The 23,336-nt window shown below is 43.1% G+C and overlaps 1 protein-coding gene across 3 annotated transcripts in view; it reads right to left on the bottom strand.

Moving 5' to 3' along the window:
- Nucleotides 1-22,891, bottom strand: part of btaf1 (BTAF1 RNA polymerase II, B-TFIID transcription factor-associated) — a 40,288-nt gene extending 17,397 nt beyond the window's left edge. For 2 of the 3 annotated variants that reach the window (XR_014569904.1, XM_083775740.1), the window contains exons 1-21: nt 22,468-22,891; nt 21,032-21,155; nt 20,566-20,680; nt 19,935-20,078; nt 18,758-18,942; nt 17,916-18,049; nt 17,541-17,670; nt 17,202-17,270; nt 16,350-16,439; nt 16,159-16,254; nt 13,274-13,450; nt 12,445-12,585; nt 11,797-11,921; nt 9,464-9,590; nt 8,486-8,590; nt 6,650-6,805; nt 6,131-6,276; nt 5,329-5,503; nt 4,143-4,346; nt 960-1,380; nt 446-630 (exon numbers count right to left, since the gene is read on the bottom strand). Coding sequence is in view for 2 of the 3 variants with exons in the window: in XM_083775740.1 (XP_083631866.1) it covers nt 446-630; nt 960-1,380; nt 4,143-4,346; nt 5,329-5,503; nt 6,131-6,276; nt 6,650-6,805; nt 8,486-8,590; nt 9,464-9,590; nt 11,797-11,921; nt 12,445-12,585; nt 13,274-13,450; nt 16,159-16,254; nt 16,350-16,439; nt 17,202-17,270; nt 17,541-17,670; nt 17,916-18,049; nt 18,758-18,942; nt 19,935-20,078; nt 20,566-20,680; nt 21,032-21,155; nt 22,468-22,481 (3,063 nt within the window). In the remaining variant the exon portion in view is untranslated. Of the gene's footprint in view, nt 1-445; nt 631-959; nt 1,381-4,142; nt 4,347-4,971; nt 5,002-5,328; nt 5,504-6,130; nt 6,277-6,649; nt 6,806-8,485; nt 8,591-9,463; nt 9,591-11,796; nt 11,922-12,444; nt 12,586-13,273; nt 13,451-16,158; nt 16,255-16,349; nt 16,440-17,201; nt 17,271-17,540; nt 17,671-17,915; nt 18,050-18,757; nt 18,943-19,934; nt 20,079-20,565; nt 20,681-21,031; nt 21,156-22,467 lie in introns of all 3 variants that reach the window. The other variant, XM_083775741.1, reaches the window with a different exon arrangement.
- Nucleotides 22,892-23,336: the final 445 nt, after the last annotated feature.

The raw sequence follows: 23,336 nt of genomic DNA, 5'->3' as shown, positions 1-23,336 counted from the left end.
GGGGTGCCTGGAACTAAATATTGTCAGATGGGGGTTTGCAGCCAAATGTAGATAATTCTGGGGGTTCTCGACATGAAAACGTTTGAGCACCACTGATGTGTTTTTCAGAAAACCTTTTGTAGAATCTTTTCTCAGGTCTTTAACCCATTCTGAACGGGCACCCATTTTGGTGTTGGCATCATGTCATGCTTTAGCTATTGAAAAATAGCAGATCTACAAGCTCATATCGCGCCACCGAGTGGCGCGATACGAGCTTGTAGGTCTGCTATTTTTGAAAAATCTGAGAACGACTGACATTTTTAGAATCTGATCTCAGGTCAGAATGGGTTAATCAGACCAGTGTGTGTCCAGTGGAAACCTCGTATGAATCTGATCTCAGGTCAGAATGGGTTAAAACATTGGTGAAATAATTACTTGTCACCCTCATTAAGCCTCCTCCACCCACCTCATCGTTGTCCGTGTTGATGGTGGTGCCAGGGGGAAGTTCCATGGTGGAGGTCTTGGGGGCTTTGGGGACAGGCCCCCTCTTACTGGTGATGGCAAACGCTGCCCTCTGGTGGCGGTACAAGGTGATGATGCCTCTGGTTTTGTTGACCATGTGATGCGTGCAGTCTTTCTCCAACCCACCAGCTAACAAGGGGGAAAAGAATGGGGAGGAGAATTGTCAGTCCCAGCCAGGCAAATGTTATGGTACGATGGTAGTGCTTACTGGTAATTGTTTTCTTGGCAATCTATGTACCACTTTGTTTGTACCACTTTGATCTTGCACTTTGTTAGTTACTCTGATCTTGCATTTCACTCTGGATAGGAGTGTGTGCTAAATGCCAAAATTGTACATCGTCCTATAATGTGGCCTGTGAGCAATGTTGGCTATATCCATTTTTCATTTCAGACAGTATATGGATGTCCCCAATATTTAAAGCTTAAACGCTAATCACTCTAATATACCCCATGTGTACCTTTAACGGTTTCCTGCACGGCCGGCACGGGGCAAGCGGAGGACGGGGTGGCGCTTTGGTCGGCGCATATGGAGGCGCAGAGGTTCTTGACGATCTTGGAGTTGGGGCAGGGCGTGCGGCCGCTGCACTGCTGCAGCAGCTTGGCGATGAAGGAGGCGGCGTAGCCCTGGATCAGGGTGTTCTCCTCGCGCTTCACCGACTCCATCAGGGGCCTCACCAGCGGGTTGAGCTTGTCGGGCAGCGCCCGCAGGTTGACCAGGGCGCAGGCCGTGAACATGTGCACCCTCAGGTGGAGCAGCTGCCACTCGGCGTTGGTCTCCGCCACCGTGGCCGCGGCCTGCTGCCGCTTGCCGTCCAGCGGCTGCCACTGCTTGGACTTCATGTTCAGGTCGGCCGTCACGTCCGTGAAGATGGTGGTCACCTGTAGGTCAGAGGACGGGCGACGGTTTGACCATGAGAGGGCCACTTATGTTTACACACTCACTCCATGACTGTCGTAGCAAGAATAGCCGATCTACAAGCCCCATACACGTTGCATCGCGAAATATACGGAAAGTTGCGTCACTAAATAAATGTAACTTCAAGAAGAAAAAAAAGAATGAGGGCATAAAAGGTTTTGGCCAACCAACAGAATGTTAGAAGCCAGTTACATTTCCTACATTATAGCTGCCAAAGTTTTCTTTTTTTATTGTTTTAAACAAACACTGCAAATACAAATCAGCCACCTGCCAAAGCAGCATAGCCAAAACTACTATCTATTTGGCTGGTGGCTAGCATTCATTTCAGGTCCGGATGACAGTGTCCTCCAAACTTCAGGAAGTTACTCCGTCCATAAATCGGTAAAATCACACATTTCTTAACCCATTCTGACCTGAGATCAGATTCATACGAGGTTTCCACTGGACACACACTGGTCTGATTAACCCATTCTGACCTGAGATCAGATTAAAAAAATGTCAGTCGTTCTTCGATTTTTCAAAAATAGCAGACCTACAAGCTCATATCGCGCCACTCGGTGGCGCGATATGAGCTTGTAGATCTGCTATTTTTCAATAGATAAAGCATAACATGATGCTAACACCAAAATGGGTGCCCGGTCAGAATGGGTTAATATATACAGTATATATGATCAATTGGATCGTAACCGTCTCTGCAGTGTGAAGGGAAATCTGTCACAACATGGCACAATAACGCACGCATGTCAGGGCTCCAGACTAACTTTTTTCACCAACGTCCCGGAACCGTCCCAAAATACAATTTGAACCGTCCCAAAGTGAATGTATACCGTCCCGGGAAAAAAAGTTTAAAAAGGACCACTCAGATTGCGAAATGAATAACTGTATTCCTATCGCATAATAGAAATACAATACATGCAGTACATTATTTGTTTGGCTTCATGTTTCTTCAGTAGATAGAGAAAATACACTGATTTAGTCAAAATGCTCCCAGATGAAAAATAGGGCTGGGTTAAAAATGTTAATCGAATTAGAGGCTTTGTAATTAATTAATCTAAATTAATCACATTTTAACCGCATATCAATATTCAACCTGAGAACAGTGATATTTATTTTCAAATGGATTTTGTTATTTTGGTGAATCAATGAATAGTGACTACAGTAGCTATACAACTTTGGTGGTAGGCTGCTTGATCAAGACCAAAAGATAAACGTGCAGTAATGCAGGTAGTCTATGAATACTCAAATGATTTACATGGGTGGCATGAGAAAACAAATTAAAAAAACTTTTTTAGGGGGAACACTAAAGATGAAGAAATAAAATCAATAAAAACTGTGGAATGAGAGCGTTTTGAGGAGTGCATTCTACAGTGTTGGGGCAGCAACAATCTGTTGCTTCAGAGGATACCAACATATTATTAAATTTGCCGTAACCATTTAATCTGGTCAGCTGTGGGTTGGACCGATGTGGGTCCAACTCCTACTTGGATTTGACTTGGACTAACATTAGCCCCATATGGAACCCGTTATAATGTAGCTCTATCAGAGGGAGAGGTTCCATGGGACACATGTTAAAGCAGCTAGCAAGCCTAGCCCCATATGTGCCCTCTCCCTACGCTCATCGGAGCTACAGAATGAGCGTAGGGAGAGGGCACATATGGGGCTACTAGCAAGCCTAGCATGGAAGCTAACGTTGGTGTAGTGCAGCAGTAGCCCCGTGTCCATATGGAACTTTTCCCTCCGCTATAGCACACAAGACACGACCATGGTTTTAACCACGCTTGTCCAACCGATTTTTCAATGTAAATGTCCCATCCACGGGGCAGAAGTAATATAAGCGGCTTATTGATTCCTTTAGATGAATGGTGGTGTGTTCATGTTGTCAACTTGTCTGACTGACGGCACTGCAGATAGTGCAAAAAGTGTCAGCAGCGCTGATAGTCTCATGCTGCTCAGCGCTGCACGCGATATAAGCATTTTCAATGCAAAAACTCCTCTCGTCCCGAAACCGGCCCAAATGAGATACATTTACGTCCCAAATAGATATTTTATAGTCCCCGGGACGTCGGGACGCCGTTAATCTCGAGCCCTGACGCATGTCTGTGGCATTTAGGCAACAAACAGCACTCTGTCCTCATAGTTCCTTGATGAGGTTATGACTCGGAGATATTAAGACCTGAGACCGGATTCTACAAAATGGATTCTAATTCACGACAGTTATCTGAAAACCACTGATATAGAAATATTTACTTTGTAATTTCAGAACCACATCTGAAAATGTTGTTTCAGCCATTTGTCAATAGCTAAAGCATAAAATGCTGACTTAACACAGATGCGTTCCAGGTCTAAACCTGAAGCCCAAAACTCACTTGTGTGCCAAATGTAATTTGAGTAACAGCAAGTTGATGACCCAAGCTGATGTGTGCGGCTTATTTCCATCGCTCAAAAATCTATTTATTTTGTATATAACCTCTCTTCATAATGTAAATAGTATCCCAAGCGGCACACTTTACTACTTATTTCGATGGAAATAAGCGAATTAGCACAAAACCCCAACCCCCATTGAGGGCTTATATTAGGGGAAATGGCCAATAATGCACTTTTGCACAAAATAACACCTGGAATAAAGGTGAGGTGAAATAAAGGTAAGAAAGCCTTCTAGCATGGAATTCTCCTTTAAGGATTTAAGTTTTCTCGTGTGTGTGTGTGTGTGTGTTCCAAGCCTCACCAAATCGTTGGCTTGGTCGATGGTGAAGACGCTACAGTTGAGGCGGTCTCCGACGTCTATCTGAGCGTCGGCCAGGAGGGCGATGAGCTGCTTGCACTCGTTCTGCATGCGGGTGAAAGGAATGGCGATCTCGTCGTAGTACAGCTGCTCCGAGAGGATGGCCAGCAGACGAGGCTGAACCATGGACGACACCACCTGACACTCCTGTGGAGAGACCAGCTGAAATGAGCTTACTTGCACAGTGTTGATTTTGTCGACTAAAACTCTAAGACGAAAAATGTTCATCGACTACCTTTTTCCACTGACAAAAAAATAAATGGGAAACTAAATGAAAACTAAGCTATGGAGACTAAGACTAAATATACTGACAATTTAGTCAACAAATATAAGCTAGACTAAAATGTTAGGAAGGGACTAGTGGACAAGAGATCCAGTATAAGTCATTTTACAATTAGTTAAGTAGAAAAGGGGGACACCCACACACCGCCACTTGCTAGGTTCAGAGCATTGATTTAAGAAGCAACGTTTCGGTCTTGCGACCTTCCTCAGGCCTGAATGTCCCAAAACCTATCTAAGAGAAAGAAGAAATCAAGCAATTAAGTGGAAAGAGTGGAAATAGCTGACAGTGAATAAATACTTCTAATCAGCCCAGGCCAGCCGGTGGTCAGTGGCTGATTTAAACTGCAGCCCCAGCCCGATTATATTATAATCCTTAATAACTAAACCCCCACTTGGCCGATATAAAGTCTTCCAGTGGCAAAGTAGTTCATCACGTACCTTCTGCAGTGATGGCCCACTCACACAGCACCTAGGCCCACCCATCACGTACCTTCTGCAACGAGGCCCACTCACACGGCACCTAGGCCCACCCATCACATACCTTCTGCAACGAGGCCCACTCACACGGCACCTAGGCCCACCCATCACATACCTTCTGCAACGAGGCCCATTCACACAGCACCTGGGCCCACCCATCACATACCTTCTGCAACGAGGCCCACTCACACGGCACCTAGGCCCACCCATCACATACCTTCTGCAACGAGGCCCATTCACACAGCACCTGGGCCCACCCATCACATACCTTCTGCAGCGAGGCCCACTCACACAGCACCTAGGCCCACCCATCACATACCTTCTGCAGCGAGGCCCACTCACACAGCACCTAGGCCCACCCCTCACGTACCTTCTGCAGCGAGGCCCACTCACACAGCACCAGGGACACGGCGATGCGCTGCAGGGCGGACTTAGAGTTGAGGTGGAAGAGCAGCAGCTGGCTCAGGGACTCGGCCGGGCGGATGTCCTGGGACGCGTCGTTGAGGTGAGGGTCACAGATGCACCGACACAGAGCCCCCAGCAACCTGGAATGGCAGGACGCTTACATGTAGGGAGGGTCCCTCCCGATCACCTGATCCCACTCAGATCATAAGATTTTAGTTTCCCGATCCGATATTTATATTTCCTATAGAACACTTATGCCATATCACAATAGTACAAAGTCCAAAAATCTAAAAAAAAAGAAGGTGTGATTAAATGCGTTAATTTTTTTAACGCGATACTTTTTCTGTAGTTAATCAATCTCAATTAAAGCGTAAAAGTCCCGGCCCTACTACAAACTCATCTCTTGATTATTATTACAGATTATTACGATGGGAATCTCGCATAGCTATGAGCTGTGCATTGGCACTGCCCTCAAAATTTCATTTGATTACAATTCACCAGGTAACGATTCGATTCTACGATGCATGACGATGTATGACGCTTTTCCATGTTGACAGCAAGCAGTCAGATATTATAATACTGTACATAATATTATATACAATATAATTCAAAAATATATATGTTCAGTATATTATCATTATATATAGGCTTCCATTATCGATTAATTCACATTGTTGCATTGCAGCACGGCCGAATGGCAATGCATTGCTGAATCGACGTTTTGACACCACTAAATGTACATGCAGAATTGAAAAAAAAAACCCTACTTGGCAGCCATGAGGCGAGCGCGGATCACCACATAGTCCCTGGTCATCGGGTCATCCGACACCGTCTCTGCTCCTGCCATGTACTCCTGCACGGTCTCCTTCACCTGAATGGTCCCTTGGAGGTGGGGTTTTGCGCCGGCCTTATCCTGGTCACAGTCAATCAAATGGCATCGACATCAGACAGACAGCAGCACAACGTGTACCGATGTGGAGTTCGTTTGCACCAAAATGTAAATGTGTACGGTCTACCGCTTCGACTGAAAAGCTGGGTTGTCTGGACCAGTGGTTTTCAAATGTCAACGCTTTTCATATTGCCGAATATCATTTCGGCATTTGAGCCACTGGACCAAATAATATTTTGTTGTCGTTGGGATACAATTTTTGTCCACAATTCCATAGCAAACAATCAAAATAACAATTCTTCTACATTCTCAATTGTGTAGACTTCTTACGAATTAAGTAATGCAGATGTTTAACAATAATTGAGAGCGTAAAATGGGGGATAAGCGGGAGCAGTACATTTCCTTTGCAGCGGGCCTTGACTTCCAGCAGCATGTTGAGGTCTATGGGGATGTGGGAGGCCTGCATCATGAGACACAGCCAGGCGCCCATCCATGGACAGCTGGCTGCCACCACGTACTGCTGGGGGGCCCGACGGAGCAACTCCATCCACACCTAGGACCACAAATCACAGGGAGCTTAGTGTTGATTTTTTTTTTTTACAGATAATTCTGATTTAGTTTTAGCCATATTATTTGGGGGAAAAAAGATCATTTGAGTTTGTCATGTTTTAGTCACGTGAAATGTTTTAGGTAGCCTAGTTTTTAGTTTGGCGGGCCTTAATGGCATGGTTGCTTTTTTTGTACACTGAAAATAGCAGATCTACAAGCTCACAACATGTCACGCTGAGATACGTTGTGAGCATGTAGATCTGCCATTTTCAGCGTGCAACCGAACATAAAATGACTGGATTTCTTCTCCACTAGTCCATCCCCTAACATCACACGTCTGGTTTTTATTTGTTGAGGAAATTGTCAATATATTTAGTCATCATAGCTTAGTTTTATATTTAGTATTAGTTCATCAGTGAAAAAGGGTAGGCAAGTTATAGTCGCCATAGTCATGAAAATCAACATTACAGGGAGCTCAGCACACCGTCCATAACAACATAATGTCAAAATCCAATATGTCTTTGCCTAAATTATAAACCCAATACGCCACACATCTGCCCTATGTTTGTGAATCTAAATCTCTGTTCACTTCTGGCGGCATGACCCAGAAACTGGAAGGAGCGTCATTCTTCTGAAAAACCAAATCATTTACAGTAGTAGTAGTACATCTTGTCAATGCAAACTATGAACCCACAATGGCCTTTTCCTGCTGTACTTGACTCCTCCATCTGCCATAGACTGATATTACACTAACAAGAGCAAGAGAGAGCGTGATTTAAGTTTAGTCATTTGAAATATTTAAATTAAAACTGTAACCGCAAAATAATAAGTCTAAGTGAGCACATGTCAGAGCCCTCTCTGTGTTTTGTCTCTTATACGAGCTTGGAAAACATTCGGTCCAGTTAAACTTGGTAGTGGTCCATTCGATTTGAATGAGCTCGCACAGTAACATATGAAATGCCTGCTGGCTGTGCAGATAATGGAGATGGAGAGAGATAAGGCATACATCTCTGTGTGGAGTTTGTCTGGAAGCAGGAGGAGGAAATGGCATACAGAACACTGCTGCTGACGGTTTGCAGCGGACAGTGAGGGCGTGACTGTCTGTCTACCCGTTTGATTAGACAATGGGGAGTCCATCAGATAGCTACCAAACAGACCATCATAGGCTGCTCCCAACCCTGCATGGTCTGCCAATAACTGGAACCCTATAACAGTGTTGATTTTGATGTTAGTTTTAGTCATAACGTCTTGAATAGTTTATTTCGTTTTGGTCACATTTTAGTCACCTAGAATGTCTTAGTGTTCAGTGTCTAGTTTTAGTCGACTAAATCTACAGTTGATTTAGTCGACTAAAATGTGTTTTGGCGGGCCTTGATGCCACCGGACCGTAATGACTGATTTTACACTGGCTGAAAATAGCACTCCAAAAATGGAAAATAGCGAGTATACTCGTCTAGAGCACCTCGCGTAATTATTTAATAGGACGAGTATACACATGCTTAGCATCAAATGTGTTAGTCACTGTACCAATGCTGTGATGTACTCTTGCATGACAAAATGGGTTAACTAACTTCTCACAACGTTCAAGTCACTGGAGGGAAACGGAGTAAATCAATGTGTCGTTTACACAATTTAAGTAGAGCATTCCCACTCTTCAGCTATAGCACAAGCCCATGGAACCAACCTTCTGGATGAGGTCCAGTATCTCCTGATTGCTCTCCAGTATGCAAGACTGGAAGATGTGGCGCAGCATATCCTGGAGGATGGGGTTGAGCCATAGAGCACAGCTCTGGAAATACACATTAGCAGCCAATCAGAAACACAGAATTAAATTGGCATCTTAAGCCCAAAAAAGGACAAAAATAAATCACTTGTGTGAAGTGAGGGGCGCTCTTAACATCATACATCATACAAGGGGTGGTTGTCTGTCAACGCTGTAGTCCCGTAACCAGAGTCAGACTCTCTGCATGTATGGAAATGCGATTTCTTTGACTTGGCAAAAAAAAAAGAAAAGGCAGAAAAGTGGATCGAGCAAATCATAACAATGTACTTATCGGGAGATATAAAGGTCAGAGATATATTGACAAATGAGTGTGAGCTTCAGTTCCTGAGGGATTCTCACGGCCCTCTACCATATTGCCGAATTTCGTGAAGAATGATAGCACAGAACTCTCCAACTCCCCACTCTGCAGTCTATTCATGAGCAGGCTAAAATATATTGTCAGTGATGTTTTAAATGGAGAGTTTGTACTTCTGCCCTCTGGGAGAAGGTACAAAGAATCAAAGTGGAAGTACATCAGGTTTTAAAAAAAACGCACAGCAGTGACCGTGAGAGCTTAGATTTATTAACCACACTATGGAAGAAAAATAAACCCAGAATGTCAGCCAGAACTCAAAGTCAAATGACCTCAATGCAAGTTGTTCTACCAGTACAGGATGAAAAGGGCCAACATCCAAAGGTCCTTTCAGACAGGTTGCGAGAGTGACGCAGGCGTTGTCGACTGGATCAACGACAGGTCTGCTCATGAGGGAGACGCGTAGCGTAATAAAAAAAGGTCACCACAATCCAGGTCTAGTCGCCCAGACGCGTGTTGGTGAAAATGAATTACTAGGCGCGTCCAGTCGCTCCTCAGCTGAAAGGACCTTTATCCATTCCATTTACCTGGTCAGCCTGAGCCTTGGACAGCAGAGTGAAGAGGGTCTCCAGTGCGGCCCGTCTGACAGAGGATATGGTGTGTCTTAAGAACGGCCAAACCCGGGGAACCAGGACCGTTAATGACTGCTGCATGCTGCAGGACAGAGACACACTTTCAGCAGAGTTATGAAAAAAAGTCTGTCCAGGGTGTTATGAGGTCAGACCAATGACAGAACAGGTCAGCTCCATATACACATATATATATATATATAGATCTAAGGGTGGCAGCGGTGGCAGGGTCTTGAGTGTACAGGGTTTGATGAGGGCCCAGGTAAGGCCAGGCCTCGTCATAGTGATACCTGGGCACAATATATGGGGGCTTTCCCCATGTATGGGGATTTTGAGCGACGAAAAACGCATGGTTCCATAATTAACTGCAACCTTTGGTCGCAATAAGCTCACATTAAAACCACATCTTTTTACAGTAATGAAACAATCACTTCTCAATTCTGTAGTTGTGATACTGAAATGGCGTTAGCCGCAGCAGTGTTGTTTTTGGCAGGCATTTTTTAGATTTAGTCAGTCTTAGTCTTTTGGAAAAATGCTTAATTAGTCTTAGTCAGTCTTAGTCATTTGGAAAAATGCTGAATTAGTCTTAGTCAGACTTAGTCATTTCTATCCTTGATAGTTTTAGTCGACGGAAACTCCTAAGGGTTTTAGTCAGTTTTAGTCATTTTAGTAAAAGGTTTTAGTCCAGTTTGTCAAAAAATTTAAAATGTCTTTAAATAAAATGTCTATAGCGTACAGGTATTAATTAGAGCTGGGACTCGATTAAAAAAATTAATCTAATGAATCAGAGGCTTTGAAGTTAATCTCGATTAATCACATTTTAATCGCATATCATTATTTGACCCAAGAACTGTGAGAGAGACATTTTTTTAATGGATTTTGGTATACTAGTGAATCAATGAATAGTGAATACATAAGTTTAAGCAATAAAACATTGTTTTTGTAGTAATAATATCTCAAAATTAATAATTTATATACAGCTTTTCTGAGTACCCAAAAATGCTTTACAAAGGGGACATGAATCAAAAACAACTTTATTAAAGGAAAAACACTAAGTAAATAAAAATAAATAGCTGGGGAAAGTAATATTGAAGGTTTGGATGGTGGGGGCATGTCTCTGAGAGTTTTGGGGAATGCATCCTACAGGGTTTGGGGGGGGCTTCAATTGGTGCAGCAAATATGTGACATGACCCTAAGAAAACACCTCTGTTTCTTCCGTGGACATACAGTAACAGCCATAGCAGATTTTACATTTTATTTGGCCATAACCGTTTAGTTAGAAACCATGTCATCTGGTCGGGTACTTGAACTGCTACTGGGAGTTGGAATAACATTAGCTCTGATCCATAGTGTTAGAAGGAGGAAAGTAGGCTTTTATGTTAAAAATGAGGGGCTGCACAGCTTCCGCGGGTGTGAGTGAGGGGAAAGGATCAAATTAAGTACCATAGAACTCCTGAGTCCTAACTAGACTATCGACCAGAGCTACTGTTGTTGATTGACGTTAGCTTCCAGGCTAGGCTCGGTGCAACATGTTTCGCATTGAGCCGATACTGGAGGCTTGACGAGGTGCGGTGATATGTGAATTCTTTATTGAATAATTGCACACAACTGTGCTGTAATCCACGCTATCATCGGATAGCCTTTTAAATCATATTTCCAATCCACGGGGACAAGCAAAGTGATCTCAGCGGTGCCAGCTTCCCCCAGTCTGGTGGTGGTCTGAAGAGGACACGCATGCGCACACGGAGTCGAAATGGGTCGGTGTGTGTGTGTGTGTGTGTGTGTGTGTGCATGCATGCAGATGCATGCGTGTCCAACTAGGAAAGGAGACTGGAGAGGAGGATAGCGGCGAGAGCAGTGACATTATTGGCGGAACATTTTCATGCATTTAAAACTTTGTTCGTCAATCCACTAACATTTTCGTGTAGCCTCGTCTTGTCAACAATAACACACACACGTCTCGTCATTGTCATCAAACAGAGCTACGGTATTTAGCTCGTCAGCGTCAGTCTTGTCCCGAAATATTTTAGGGTCGTTTTAGGCTCCGTTTGGCCGGGCTATAGGCCACTGTTTGACTTTGATCAGTAACGGCAATTATGCAGCTGATGTGTACCGATTTTCAAAAACAGTAAGGCCTATAGTTGCATGCTACTGTACATGTGAGCTTTTAGATGGGCAATTTTTTGAAAAATATTGAATAGGGCCAAGTAAAATGACTTTTGTACAAAATATAAGTAATTGGTGTCCGGGTTTTTGGAACATCTCAAAGATGGGTCCTCTCCACTACTGACCTGCACTGTCGGACTTGTGGGTAGGTGAGCAGTGAAGATAGCAGGGTCATGATGCTGTTGGTGGAGGCTGTGAGGTCGTCCAACTCCAGCAGAGCATCCCACAGCGTGTTCACTATGAAGGGCACCTGAAAAGAAGAAAAACAAGAGGATGTTTTAAAAAGGAAAACTGTGCAATGTTGCCGCTGGCAAGAAATAGACAATTATGAATCACCCAGATTACATTTTAAAGACAGGTACAGTGGAGAGAGACATTAGAGGGGTTGCAAGATTCAAATGCAGCACACACACTAACCCAGAAGCAAAGATTTGAGTTAAAAAAACTTCCACTATGAAAGAATATATATATGTTCAAAGATTTGCACACTCAAGATTTCTCTACAATAGCAAATCTAAAATCTCGTGATGAGACCTTGCTATGAGCTTGTAGATCTGCTATTTTTCCAACATCTAAAGTATGAAATATGGGGTCCGTACGCTTTTCCGACAAGTCATTGGTCTGACATGCGGAAAGCGACCGGATTAAGGCGTGAAGGTTGGCCCTGCTCTGTGCTTGCGGTTAGGGTTTGAGGTAGGTTATCGTTTGTCGGACAACTAAAATGATGGGTAAAGTATTCCAGGTCTTAATGGGCTGATGGATGTTCTACTGACCTTACTGGGCAGTAGCCGGACCAAGCCTTGGACCACCGGAATGAGAGCTGCAGCTGCCACCGCCCTCACGTCGTCGTCAAGGTCCTGCAGACCCTCTGTGATGGCCGGGAGAACCCGCGGAAGCAACACCGCCATCAGGTCCTGACAGAGGACCAAAAGAACCACAGAACAGGTGAACAAAAGAGACGTTTTCACATGTCAACGTTGTCTTTGTCATTTCGTTTTTTGCTTGACCACTATCCGCAAGAATGATATTTAGATATAGCATGTCGATTAGACAAATGGACGTTTGTGTACCGGTAATCACACTCGTGTTAAGTGAAGGGTGCCCACTATGGCTGCCACATGACGTCACTGCTTTTAATGTTTGCTTTGCTTAAAGCAAACATTAAAAGTCCATAGACTTGGCTGCCACAGGACATTACAAGTGGTGCAGGTTTTTACTTCATAAGTCCATAGACTTGGCCGCCACATGACGTAATGTTGGAAAGCAGACATCTGCCTGTGCTCATTTTAGCTGGCTTGCACAGTGAAACTAAGCAACAACAAAGAAAAGTTCAGGCTAGTGCAAAGTGATTACATCAGCCAGCAACGGATTAAGATAATCTTTATTATGATCAAATAGGCCGGTTGACCAACAAAACACAGAGCAAAACCAATGCAGACTCATCAGTTTTGCTGTATAGCAAATCTCTGTGTGAACAGGAGAGGAAAGAGCTTTTGGAACAAGATTGAAATATCAATCCTAGTTGAGGAAAGATCAAAAAGTGAGTACAGCTTCTTCCCAAGACCTGAACCGAGAGAGCGCGAGCCACACACACACAGTTACCTGTCGGACAGCCAGGGCGTACTTGATCCCCAGCAACCCTCCGTGACGGACCTCCCACTGGTCCTCCGTCAGCAGCTTCAGGAGGATGTCTGTCGTCATGGCAACGCCGTTATCGGTCATGTGGCGAAGAGCCACGCCCAGCGCCTGGGCACAGGTCTCCCTGACAGGGGCCACCACCTTGGTGGAAGAGACACAGAGACAGGGTTACAGGGGCCACCACCTTGGTGGAAGAGACACAGAGACAGGGTTACAGGGGCCACCACCTTGGTGGAAGAGACACAGAGACAGGGTTACAGGGGCCACCACCTTGGTGGAAGAGACACAGAGACAGGGTTACAGGGGCCACCACCTTGGTGAAAAAGACAGACAGACAGGGTCACAGGTCGCCCTTACAGGGGGACGGGGGTCTCGAGACATGGCCAAAGCATTTCCGGGGGTCCCCAGCCAAAAAGGTCGAGAACCCATGCAGTACCTGACCGTGTAGTGCATATCACAGCATAATTGCAATTAAAGTTCTCAACGGGCCCAAAAATTATGGCCCGCCCCGACCCTACCCTAACTGGGTGGGCCCGAGGCTCGGCCCTACCCTAAAAATTGCCATAATGTTAAGCCCGAAGCCCGTCAAAAGCCCGACAGGAAAAAAAGAGAGAGAAAAAAAAGCAGCACTAAATAGCAGCGCATGCAGCGGCGCCGTGTTTCAGTGTGAAAGTGAGAACGGAGATCAACGGATTTATCGAAATAAAGGATGTATGTATGTATTATGTAACTCACGTTAGAATAGGCTATTATTAATGTTCCATAACTTCCATTTCCAATCATTCTAATGGATTCCATACAGTGGTGGTGGTGACTGGTGAGTAAACACGAATAGCAGCTGCAGCTCCCTCCGTTAGTTTCCTCTGAAGTGAAGTTGCTTTACGTGTAGCTATAAGTTATATATCACTGGATCGTTTGGTGACGTTGATTAATAATTAGGTTTTATTCATCGCAGCCAGCTGGGTTAACGAGACTCGGTGCAACATGACGAAAACCTGACGCTTCTTCAGCTGTGATAATCCGATTGATTTTATAAAATATTTAAGCATATGGCAACTTGGTAAGTTAACTGGTGGTTAGTAGCTCGTTTGGTGCGCAAACCAGAGGGAAACCAGCGGTAGCAAGCAAGTCTCTCACCGTCCACTGTTCTCTACTGCCTGCGCGCGGGGCTGGCTGCAATGCTGCTCTGGCCTCGTACACACATGCTGGACTGACATGATCTGTTCTGTCTGTTTCATGGCCGCCTCATTCTCAATGCTTTTCCAATGGAAGTCGCATGGTTTGACATGTGTGTACGAGGCCTCCGAGTCTGAATTTCTGAAATGCCAGTGCATCATGCGACCCCCGTCTCCAGTCCTCCTGTCACAAGTGAATCCCCTAGCGCAGCCCTCTTCATAATAAATACATACACGTATACACAATCACATTACACAAATAACAGAATTGCTATTTTTATTATAATAACACTTAAAAAAAAAAAAAAAAAAAAAAAAAAAAATTGCGGAAAATCAGAGCCCGAGGCTCGGCCCGGCCCGACTAATTAGCATATTTTTTGGGCCCGGCCCGGCCCTAAAACGTCGGGTCGGGTCGGGCTTGGTCGGGCCTGGTCGGGTTCGGGCAGAGTTTGAGAACTTTAATTGCAATGTCAATTCTTGCTTCTCTACACATTCTCTTATACGAATTAAGAAAACATGTCTAACATAATATATCAGTATCACCCATACTTTAACACATGATTAATTGTGTCTATTACCCACCCATAGATATTCTGTTGATAATTAAACCATGCAATTTAATTATTTGTATACAATGAACATTGTGTTGAAATTCTATATTTGGAACCAAAAACACATACTGTAGAACAAAATAGAAACATAAAAACAACAAAACACATATGTGAAACAATGCGTTTCTAGATCCATTACTGTATGATAGGCCTACTGTTGGTTAGTGAAAGCATGTACAGGAACTGTCAAAGTGAGAGGACAGCAGAGTTTTAAACAGTTGAAAAGATGTTATTGACCGAATATAATGGGGAATATTGTTCCAGTCAGAAGGAGCTTTGAACCTAAAGGATCTTTTTTGTCGACGGAAGTAGATACTGTTGGAACATTAAAGTAGACCTGTGAACAATGTCTCAGCCTAGAGGTGTAATGCACCATGTACTGTTTGAGGTACTGTGGATAATTAAAATAAATGCATTTAAAAATGAACTGTAACCAGTGCTGCTGTCGTCTCACCGAGGGAGATGGCAAGTTAAGAGTTTCATACATTGTGCAATGGTGAGTCATATATGGACAGCCCAGAATAAATCTGCATAAACGGTTGTAAACGGTATTGATTGGAAGAAGATTATTTTTAGGTGCAGTCTGGTAAACAGCATAGTCTTCTATGAAGGGTAACATGAGTTTCTTTCTGACTGTAAATGTGACACATTTCCTGTTACGGTAGAGAACGCCAGCGCTATAGTTTATTTCCTGTTATCAATGTGACATTTGAATGAGAGTTCAGAATCAAGCCATATGCAGAGGTATTTGACGTGATCAACTCTATGCAGTTGCGTACCATCAAGACAAGTGCTGTTATTGTAGATTAGATTTTTGGTTTTGGATGCAAGGTTCTGATTAGTCCCGAAAAGCATAGTGTTTGTTTTTGTTTTGTTGATTAGTTTATTAGCAGAAAGCCATAGTTTGAGATAATTGCATTGATTCGACATATCGAAGCCAATTCTTTACGGTTGAAAAGGTTAAAATGCACCCTGTTTTCCCGTTTAAATGCACCCCCGTTTTCCCAACTTCAATTAAATGACCAAATCTAAAGTTGTAGACAAGAGTATGAGACACACAAACCTCATCAGATACAAAGTCTCCAAAGCGGTCGAGTGCGAAGACACAGAGCAATCGGATGACCAGGTCCTCTAACCACTCCTGATGCTGCCGCGACATCTAACCCAAATTAACAAAGAAAAAGTCAGACATCGTTAGCTTAATTGGTCTGGCAAGTTCACACAAAAGATGATACTCTCAGATGGCTTGTGTACCTGTTCGGAGGTGCTTCCCACAAGCTTCCCTCCACCAGCTCCATGAGACTTGAGTATTTCTCTGAGACCCGTGCCTGCACCGTGACGGATCTGGAAAGCAACCACATGTAGTAGTCTGTGTGGAATTATCTATACAATTGTAATGACTCTCATGCCACTCATCCCTTTAAGTTTCCGCTTAACTCGGTTGATTGGTGCTTAATACCACCTTTCCTATTACGTTCCCGCTTGACTAAATCCGGTCAACGTTTCGGTTGATTAGATATAAAGAGCAACATTTTGGCAAGTGTCTGACAAGTGTGCGGGACCCGTTTTGTTTTTCAAATCTACCCTTTTTAATGTATGCTCTATTGCCCTACGCACATGTCACTAGCCTTCTGAGGTGTGCATCTGCCTTTTGCTAAATACATTTAGCATACTTTTTTTTTACAATAGAGACGCTGGCCACTGGTCTGCATTTCCATTGTAGTGTACTGGCATGGATTGTGTAAAGTACCTCTGAGTCTAATACATCATCAAGACATTTTAATTTAATTTGTAAATCAATACCTTCTCTGGTAACAATCTTCAGACAGAAATTTCAAGAATGAGTTCATTTTATCCATGACACTCAGGAATGTGCATGGCCTGGACATGCCAGATCACCTGCACAGTCATAGTGCCTGGCTGCTGGGTAGCGCTCCATGTACCTGAGTTATGAGTGCAGCTCCTGTCATGTCTCTGTCCAACTCTCTTAATCTTTCCACACTCACTACACTGTCCTGTCTAATAAATAAAAGAATGAATGCATTACATGGACATTTTAGGACTTTTTCCATTAAGTGTTCTGTCCAGCTGGCCTTTCGTCCTTACCTCCCATGAAGGATTGAAAAGGTCATTGCAGAGCTCTTCACAGAAGCTCTCCAAAGGCCATTCGTTTGTCTGAAGCCAAAACAGAGATAATAAATCAATTAATAAATTAAAATACTTTTGTTGCTTTATTTACAGTACACGTATTTTAATTAATTATTATTTAATCGTTATTGTTGTTAGCACATTCTGTCATCAATGATGTAACTTATGACAAGACTCCTCATCCCCACACACTCAAACATAGTCAGCCAGTTTAATTCAATGAAAAGTAGACGGACATATGTTGACGCAAGAGTGATTTATTATTACAGTCAAAATGTCGGCAGGCCGATTCCTTACCTCCTCCAAGAGACTGGTGCCATCTGGAACGTTATCGATTAAGACTTTAGACTCTGTCGCTGGTTGGTCAATAACAACATTGGTGGTTTTCCTGCGTTTCTCCTCTGGTTCACCCTCAAAACTGTCATTGCTACGGAGGGAGAAATGCTGATCAGTTATGACAACATTCCAAACTAAAAGAGGCCTGTGTGCCTGTGTGGCCTGTGTGTGTCTGTGTCTTAGGCTGTGCAACAGTGACACTTGGTGGTGAACAACACTATTTTCGTGCTTGGACAGACAGACCCAGGGACACACATAGCGGTCTATAGGAGTGGTTGCACCACTCAAAAAAAGCAAAGGCTTGTGAAGTAAGTGTGAAGCAAAACGTTGAAATACCTTTTTTCGTTTGGATCCATGTCTCTGGATCGTTGCTTCGCTACAAGTTTGGCCATCCTCTTTGCCTTATTCCTCTGCCGATTGCTCATGCCTGGCCGGAATTCTGAATTTATCAGCTCAGCAGCCTGCATGGGCTGAACAAAGTTTAATTATTGTAAGGTAACATGCATACTAAAACAGTACATGATTATTGATTGTAATTTACAATCAATAATCATTGACATTTTATGTCCAGTTATTTGCATTTAAGTTCATAATGTTAACATAAGTATAACTAAATGCATTTGAAATTAAATAAATAATACATTTTTCGGGATTGCAAATAAAAGAATAGCTTGTAGATCTGCTATTTTTGACAACAATATACAATGTATGCAATGTGGCCCTCTGGAGTCAGTGTGGAACTATAGTGGACATCTTCAAAGTTGCCTACCCCTGCTGTACATGAAACCTGTGCACAGTAGTAGACAGCTACAATATGTATACATCCGGCTTCTGTCCAGCTTCACACTCTTTGATTATGTTCAGAATGTACCTATTTTTGGAAACCCTAGTTTATTCAAGACCGCAGCCCTGCAGTGAAAACCACATATGGACAAACAAGTCTGATGCTTTTGAAAACCCCCCAAAAAAGCATCGTTTAAAAGCGCAAGCCGATACTGGCTGCCACAAATTATACGGCAAAAAGTAGACTGTGAGTAAGGGATACACAAGGGGGCTTGACCCGTTCCCCATTTATTATTAGACAACTGTGTGATACAAAGAACACTAAGTGCATACTCCAAAGGTCTAGTGAAAGTTAAAGTTTTCCCCCGCAAAAGAAATTATAATCTCGGACTCACTACGTGGTTGCGGGAGGAGCTGGATGGGGCTGTGGTCTTGCCTCCCTGTGATCTGGGATCATCCAGGTCCTCATCGTTGAACAGCTCCTCAGTGTCCATACCAAGAGCAGCACCCATGTCAAGGCCCAGCTTCCTCTGAAGAAGCATTCTCTGGCGGGTCAGACGCTCTTTAGGGTCAACCTCACCTGAGGACACAAGATGACAGGTATAGTCAAAGCCAAAACCACACAAAGTATATAGATGTTAGGAGGAACACTCGTACTGGTGCAGCTTTCTGAAGAACACATGTATAACTTATGCACTCAAAATGTGGACATGAATCAGGACATATCATGGGGCAAAATGCAACTGGGAAGTGAGAATGACTGACGCTATAGCCACGAATAATGTATCACATACTATGAAAGTCAGTAATAAGTCACTATGTACTGCAGATTCACTCCCAATATTCTGCTGTAGTCTGAGAACTCACCTCTTCAGACTCCATTATCTATGCCCTCCGCACTTGTCGTAGCACTTGCACTAGCCTCGACGACATTACAGGCGTATTCATAGGCTAAATGTATGTAATTTCAATTATATACTATAGTGCTGTATACTCACCGTTTCATTGTACAACAGTACAGATATTCTAATGTTGGATGGATGTTAGGTTCTTAGCTTGCTTATGATCCTTGATGACTATTTCTACGTATTTGATGTATTACCATGTGTTGTTCTTGCTTACTGTAAGTCGCTCTGGGTTAAGAGTGTCTGCTAAGTGCCTAAATTGTATGTACAATCAAGAAAGATTGTAATGCAATCAAGAAAAGGCCAGGGGAGCATAAACAGCCAATGAAATCAGACTGCAGCATGGTGAGTGCTGGAGACACAAGAGCATGCAAAGGATCGAAGCTGGCTGGAAGGTCACATTCAAATGAGAGACCCACTGAGAGGGAAATAGTCTTTCGGAAGTTTGTGGAGTTCATGGAGTTTTGAGTACACAAATGGTCACCGTGCATGGACTAGCCAACAGCTACCTACCTGCTCAGTATAACAGTTCAGATGACTCACTTTAACTTTACAAAACCTACCTACCTACAGTCTTTAATTTTGGCCAGTTTTTCATATGAGACAATGATAATGAGGACACATAGCCTACAGTATTTCATATTGAACTACAATGAGAATGACATACCAGACAGGTCCTCCTGCAGCTCAAACTCTGCCCCTGCAGATCCCAGCAGAGAAACCCCGTGCTTGAGCAGACGGGAAATGTCAAAGTGGTAGAAAGTCAACCGACTGCATGTGGAGTCCTCTGGCGATAGGTCCGCACAAGACTCTACAAGACACACACAGGACAATTTCACACACCAGTTATAACACTCATCACTCCTGGCGAAACAATAGCATTCTTTTACAGATAACCTCCTGCCTTTCATGCACGAACAACATACTTACCAAGCCACCAATTTGCATCTTGCAAATAAATAATCTGTGTTTAATTTAATGTGGTATTGTCTCAGTCAATAGTTTGTGCCGTTTCATGTTCTGCTTCTCTCCTGTACGTATGTATGCATGTGTTATGCCATTCAAATGTGCTATGACTACATTATACCATTCAAAGTAAACATTGTAAAGGGGAATTTAAGTGTAATGATTATGCTGACGCAAAGCCACTCACACACACATACTCATGTGCGTACGCATGCCAAATGTTGTATTCGATTGGCCATGTCCATGTCTCAAGTTGCACTTGTAGTAGTGTCATTGATGCACTTTCAATATAAACATTGATGGCTTGGTGAACAACTGGCCTATGAAATCACCTTCTTTGGGCTTAGGGGATGGGTCCCACTCAGGGATATTCTTCACAATGGCTTCTACAGCTTGGCCTGCTGCAATGCGTGTGTCCCAGTTGGGACTCCTAAGGTAGGTCAAGACCTTTATATTGAGGGGGACAGAATAGAAAGATTACTTTGCATACATTGCAATTTCATTCAAGTCTATCAAGCCTAACACCAAGAGCAACACAAGTGAGAATCCCTCACTAAGAGAGCAAGTTAAGGAGCCCTTTACTCATTAAGTATTACAAAGCTATTAACCATAATACTATCTCAGAGACAAAAGACAATACATAGAAGTCTATTGAGTTACAATTGTGTCCCGCAGTCATTTTATCATTTATGGCGATACGGTGTGGACCGTCTGTAGAAAACGGGGAGTTTGGGATGGATCTCTCAGTTGAGAACTGTCTGAGGGGCAAGGCAGGCCACTGGACAAACACACACACACCTTCGACAGAAGATTATTGAGCTCGTGTGGGTGGAGTCGGACCACATCGCCAAGCTGTTGGGCCGCAGCCTTCCGGGTTACTGGAGTGGTTCCAGTGTCAAGCAGGATGAACAGACGGTCAAGTCTGTGGGGGGGAGGGGGGGTTACACAGAGACAGGAGGTCATGGTGTGTGCTGCGTGCATTGTGACCATGCACAATAGAGTCAGAGGGTATTGCCATTTGCCAAACTGTTGTAATTTATTCCGTTTCAAAGTGAAGGCCTCTCACTTATATAAATAAACTTGTCAGAAAAACTGTTTAATGTTTTGCACGCTTTGAAAGGCATCAAGGGTCCTTTGTTAATAATACATAAATAAATCTGTACATTTGTTTGGTGGAAACATTGCTAGAAAATAAAATGTCTACTGAAAGGATTGTTATTGTACATTATAATTATCAATTTACATTTGGATTTGAGTTTCTGTGTCAGAATAAATGCATTTCAGATTGCCAAAGAAACATTGAATCACACCATCACACTGACAGAACAGAACAGACAGTGGGGCTGTGAAAACTGAAAAGTGAACACCATTGCATAATAATGTGTTGTTTTTTCTTGTTAAATCATCTAAATAAAATTGCAAAAGTGCAGATTGATTAGCAATCTAATAATATAGAGTGGATTACAGCTCAGCTGCCCTACGCGCCCTGGCTGTAACAGTCTTCCTTAATAGTTCAACCATAAGCTGGACTAAAAATTTACTGTCTATTTTGCTATGCAAAGCACAACAACATTTGACCACGTGGAAATGTCATAACAACAACCTCAACAGGAAAAGCGGCATGTAAACAAATAGGCACAGATACGCAAATTAATGCTAACTAAATATCAGGCTATGGGTGCCATTTAAATAGATTAAAAAAAAAAGCTGCCACCAGAAGAGTACTGGGAGCACTTTATTCTTGCACCCTGACAAGCTGAAGCTGGTGAATTTAAATTAGCAGAGAGCAAGCAAACCATGGCACATTCGTTATTATAGGTCCGTGGCGAGCAAATGCTATAGATTGTGACAGAATAAGTACCGGTAGGCAACTCACGTTTTGCCATTGAGCTCTACTTTGATAGGTTCGCAATTTTAAATGTTATATTTCATTAGACAGTGACAGCTGGAAGGCGAGAACAAAAAATGTAACAGGAGTTTCACTAGCGTTCCAAAATACATGGGACATTTTAGCCCAAAACAAGCACTCAATAAAATCATGTGCATGGCTTTTTCAACCCGGTGACACGAGTTTATAGGAGACTATAGTGGATATTACATTGTGTTAGCTAGATGGCTAGTCGGCCATCATCCCCCAGACAGAGAGCAGTAATTATACGACCATTCTTTTTTTTTGCTATATCCAAAGCTAGCCAGCATTTTGGCTGTTATAGGGGTTGCTATTCAAAGCTTACCTTGATACAGCCATGGTGATTTATTTATTCAGAGAGAGCCTGGGGGTGTCCTTCTCTTTCTTTCACGACACCACATTCAAAATGCAATGAGAAAGAAACGTGCGGGGGATTTCCTTCCAACCAACAGACACTATATGAAGTCATGAGCTAATGCTAACGTCAGTTAGCTCGACTGGAGGCCCAGCTATAAGGGCTCAGGGCCGGGGCTGTCTGCCGACAAGAGTTTTACCACCAGCGGCTCATGGCTTCAAAGTTTGTCCCCCCGGTGTCACTCGAGTTCTCTTCTCACCGACTACCGTACACACACCGATGTGTAGCCCGGGTCAACCTTCGGAACTACTTGCGGACAGATATTTCAGTCGAATGAGCATTAAAGAGTAATTTTGTTGCACGCCGAAGGCTGCCCAGAGCACTGTTGTTTTTATATGAGGAGCCATCTTGCATTTATTCCTTCCTCCGTGGCAGGTGGAGGCTGATTGGCCGCCACGGTTCCGGGAAGAGCCAATCAGCGCTTAGAGTGTTTAATATATATATATATATATATATATATATATATATATATATATATATATATATATATATATATATATATAATTATAACCGTTATTATTATTAATAATATTTTTTTATTGTTCTATTGTTATTATTTTGTATATTATCATGGTTACATACACTTAAACCGTCATAAAAGATTAATTGATTGATTTTGTTTGAAAGATTTACATTTCAAGCACAACTCAATACAAAACTGTTAACATTACACTTGTTTACAATAGGGTCCACCATGTTCAATTCATCATAACATTTAGAGACGTATACAAATATAGACTTCCATATAACCAAAAATAGGAAATCATCATAGAAAAGGG

This window comes from Protomyctophum parallelum (assembly GCF_964188405.1).
Source record: "Protomyctophum parallelum genome assembly, chromosome: 10".
Lineage (NCBI taxonomy): Eukaryota > Metazoa > Chordata > Actinopteri > Myctophiformes > Myctophidae > Protomyctophum > Protomyctophum parallelum.
The sequence above is the reverse complement of the archived record's forward strand: the minus strand, read 5'-3'. Positions and strand labels throughout refer to the sequence as shown.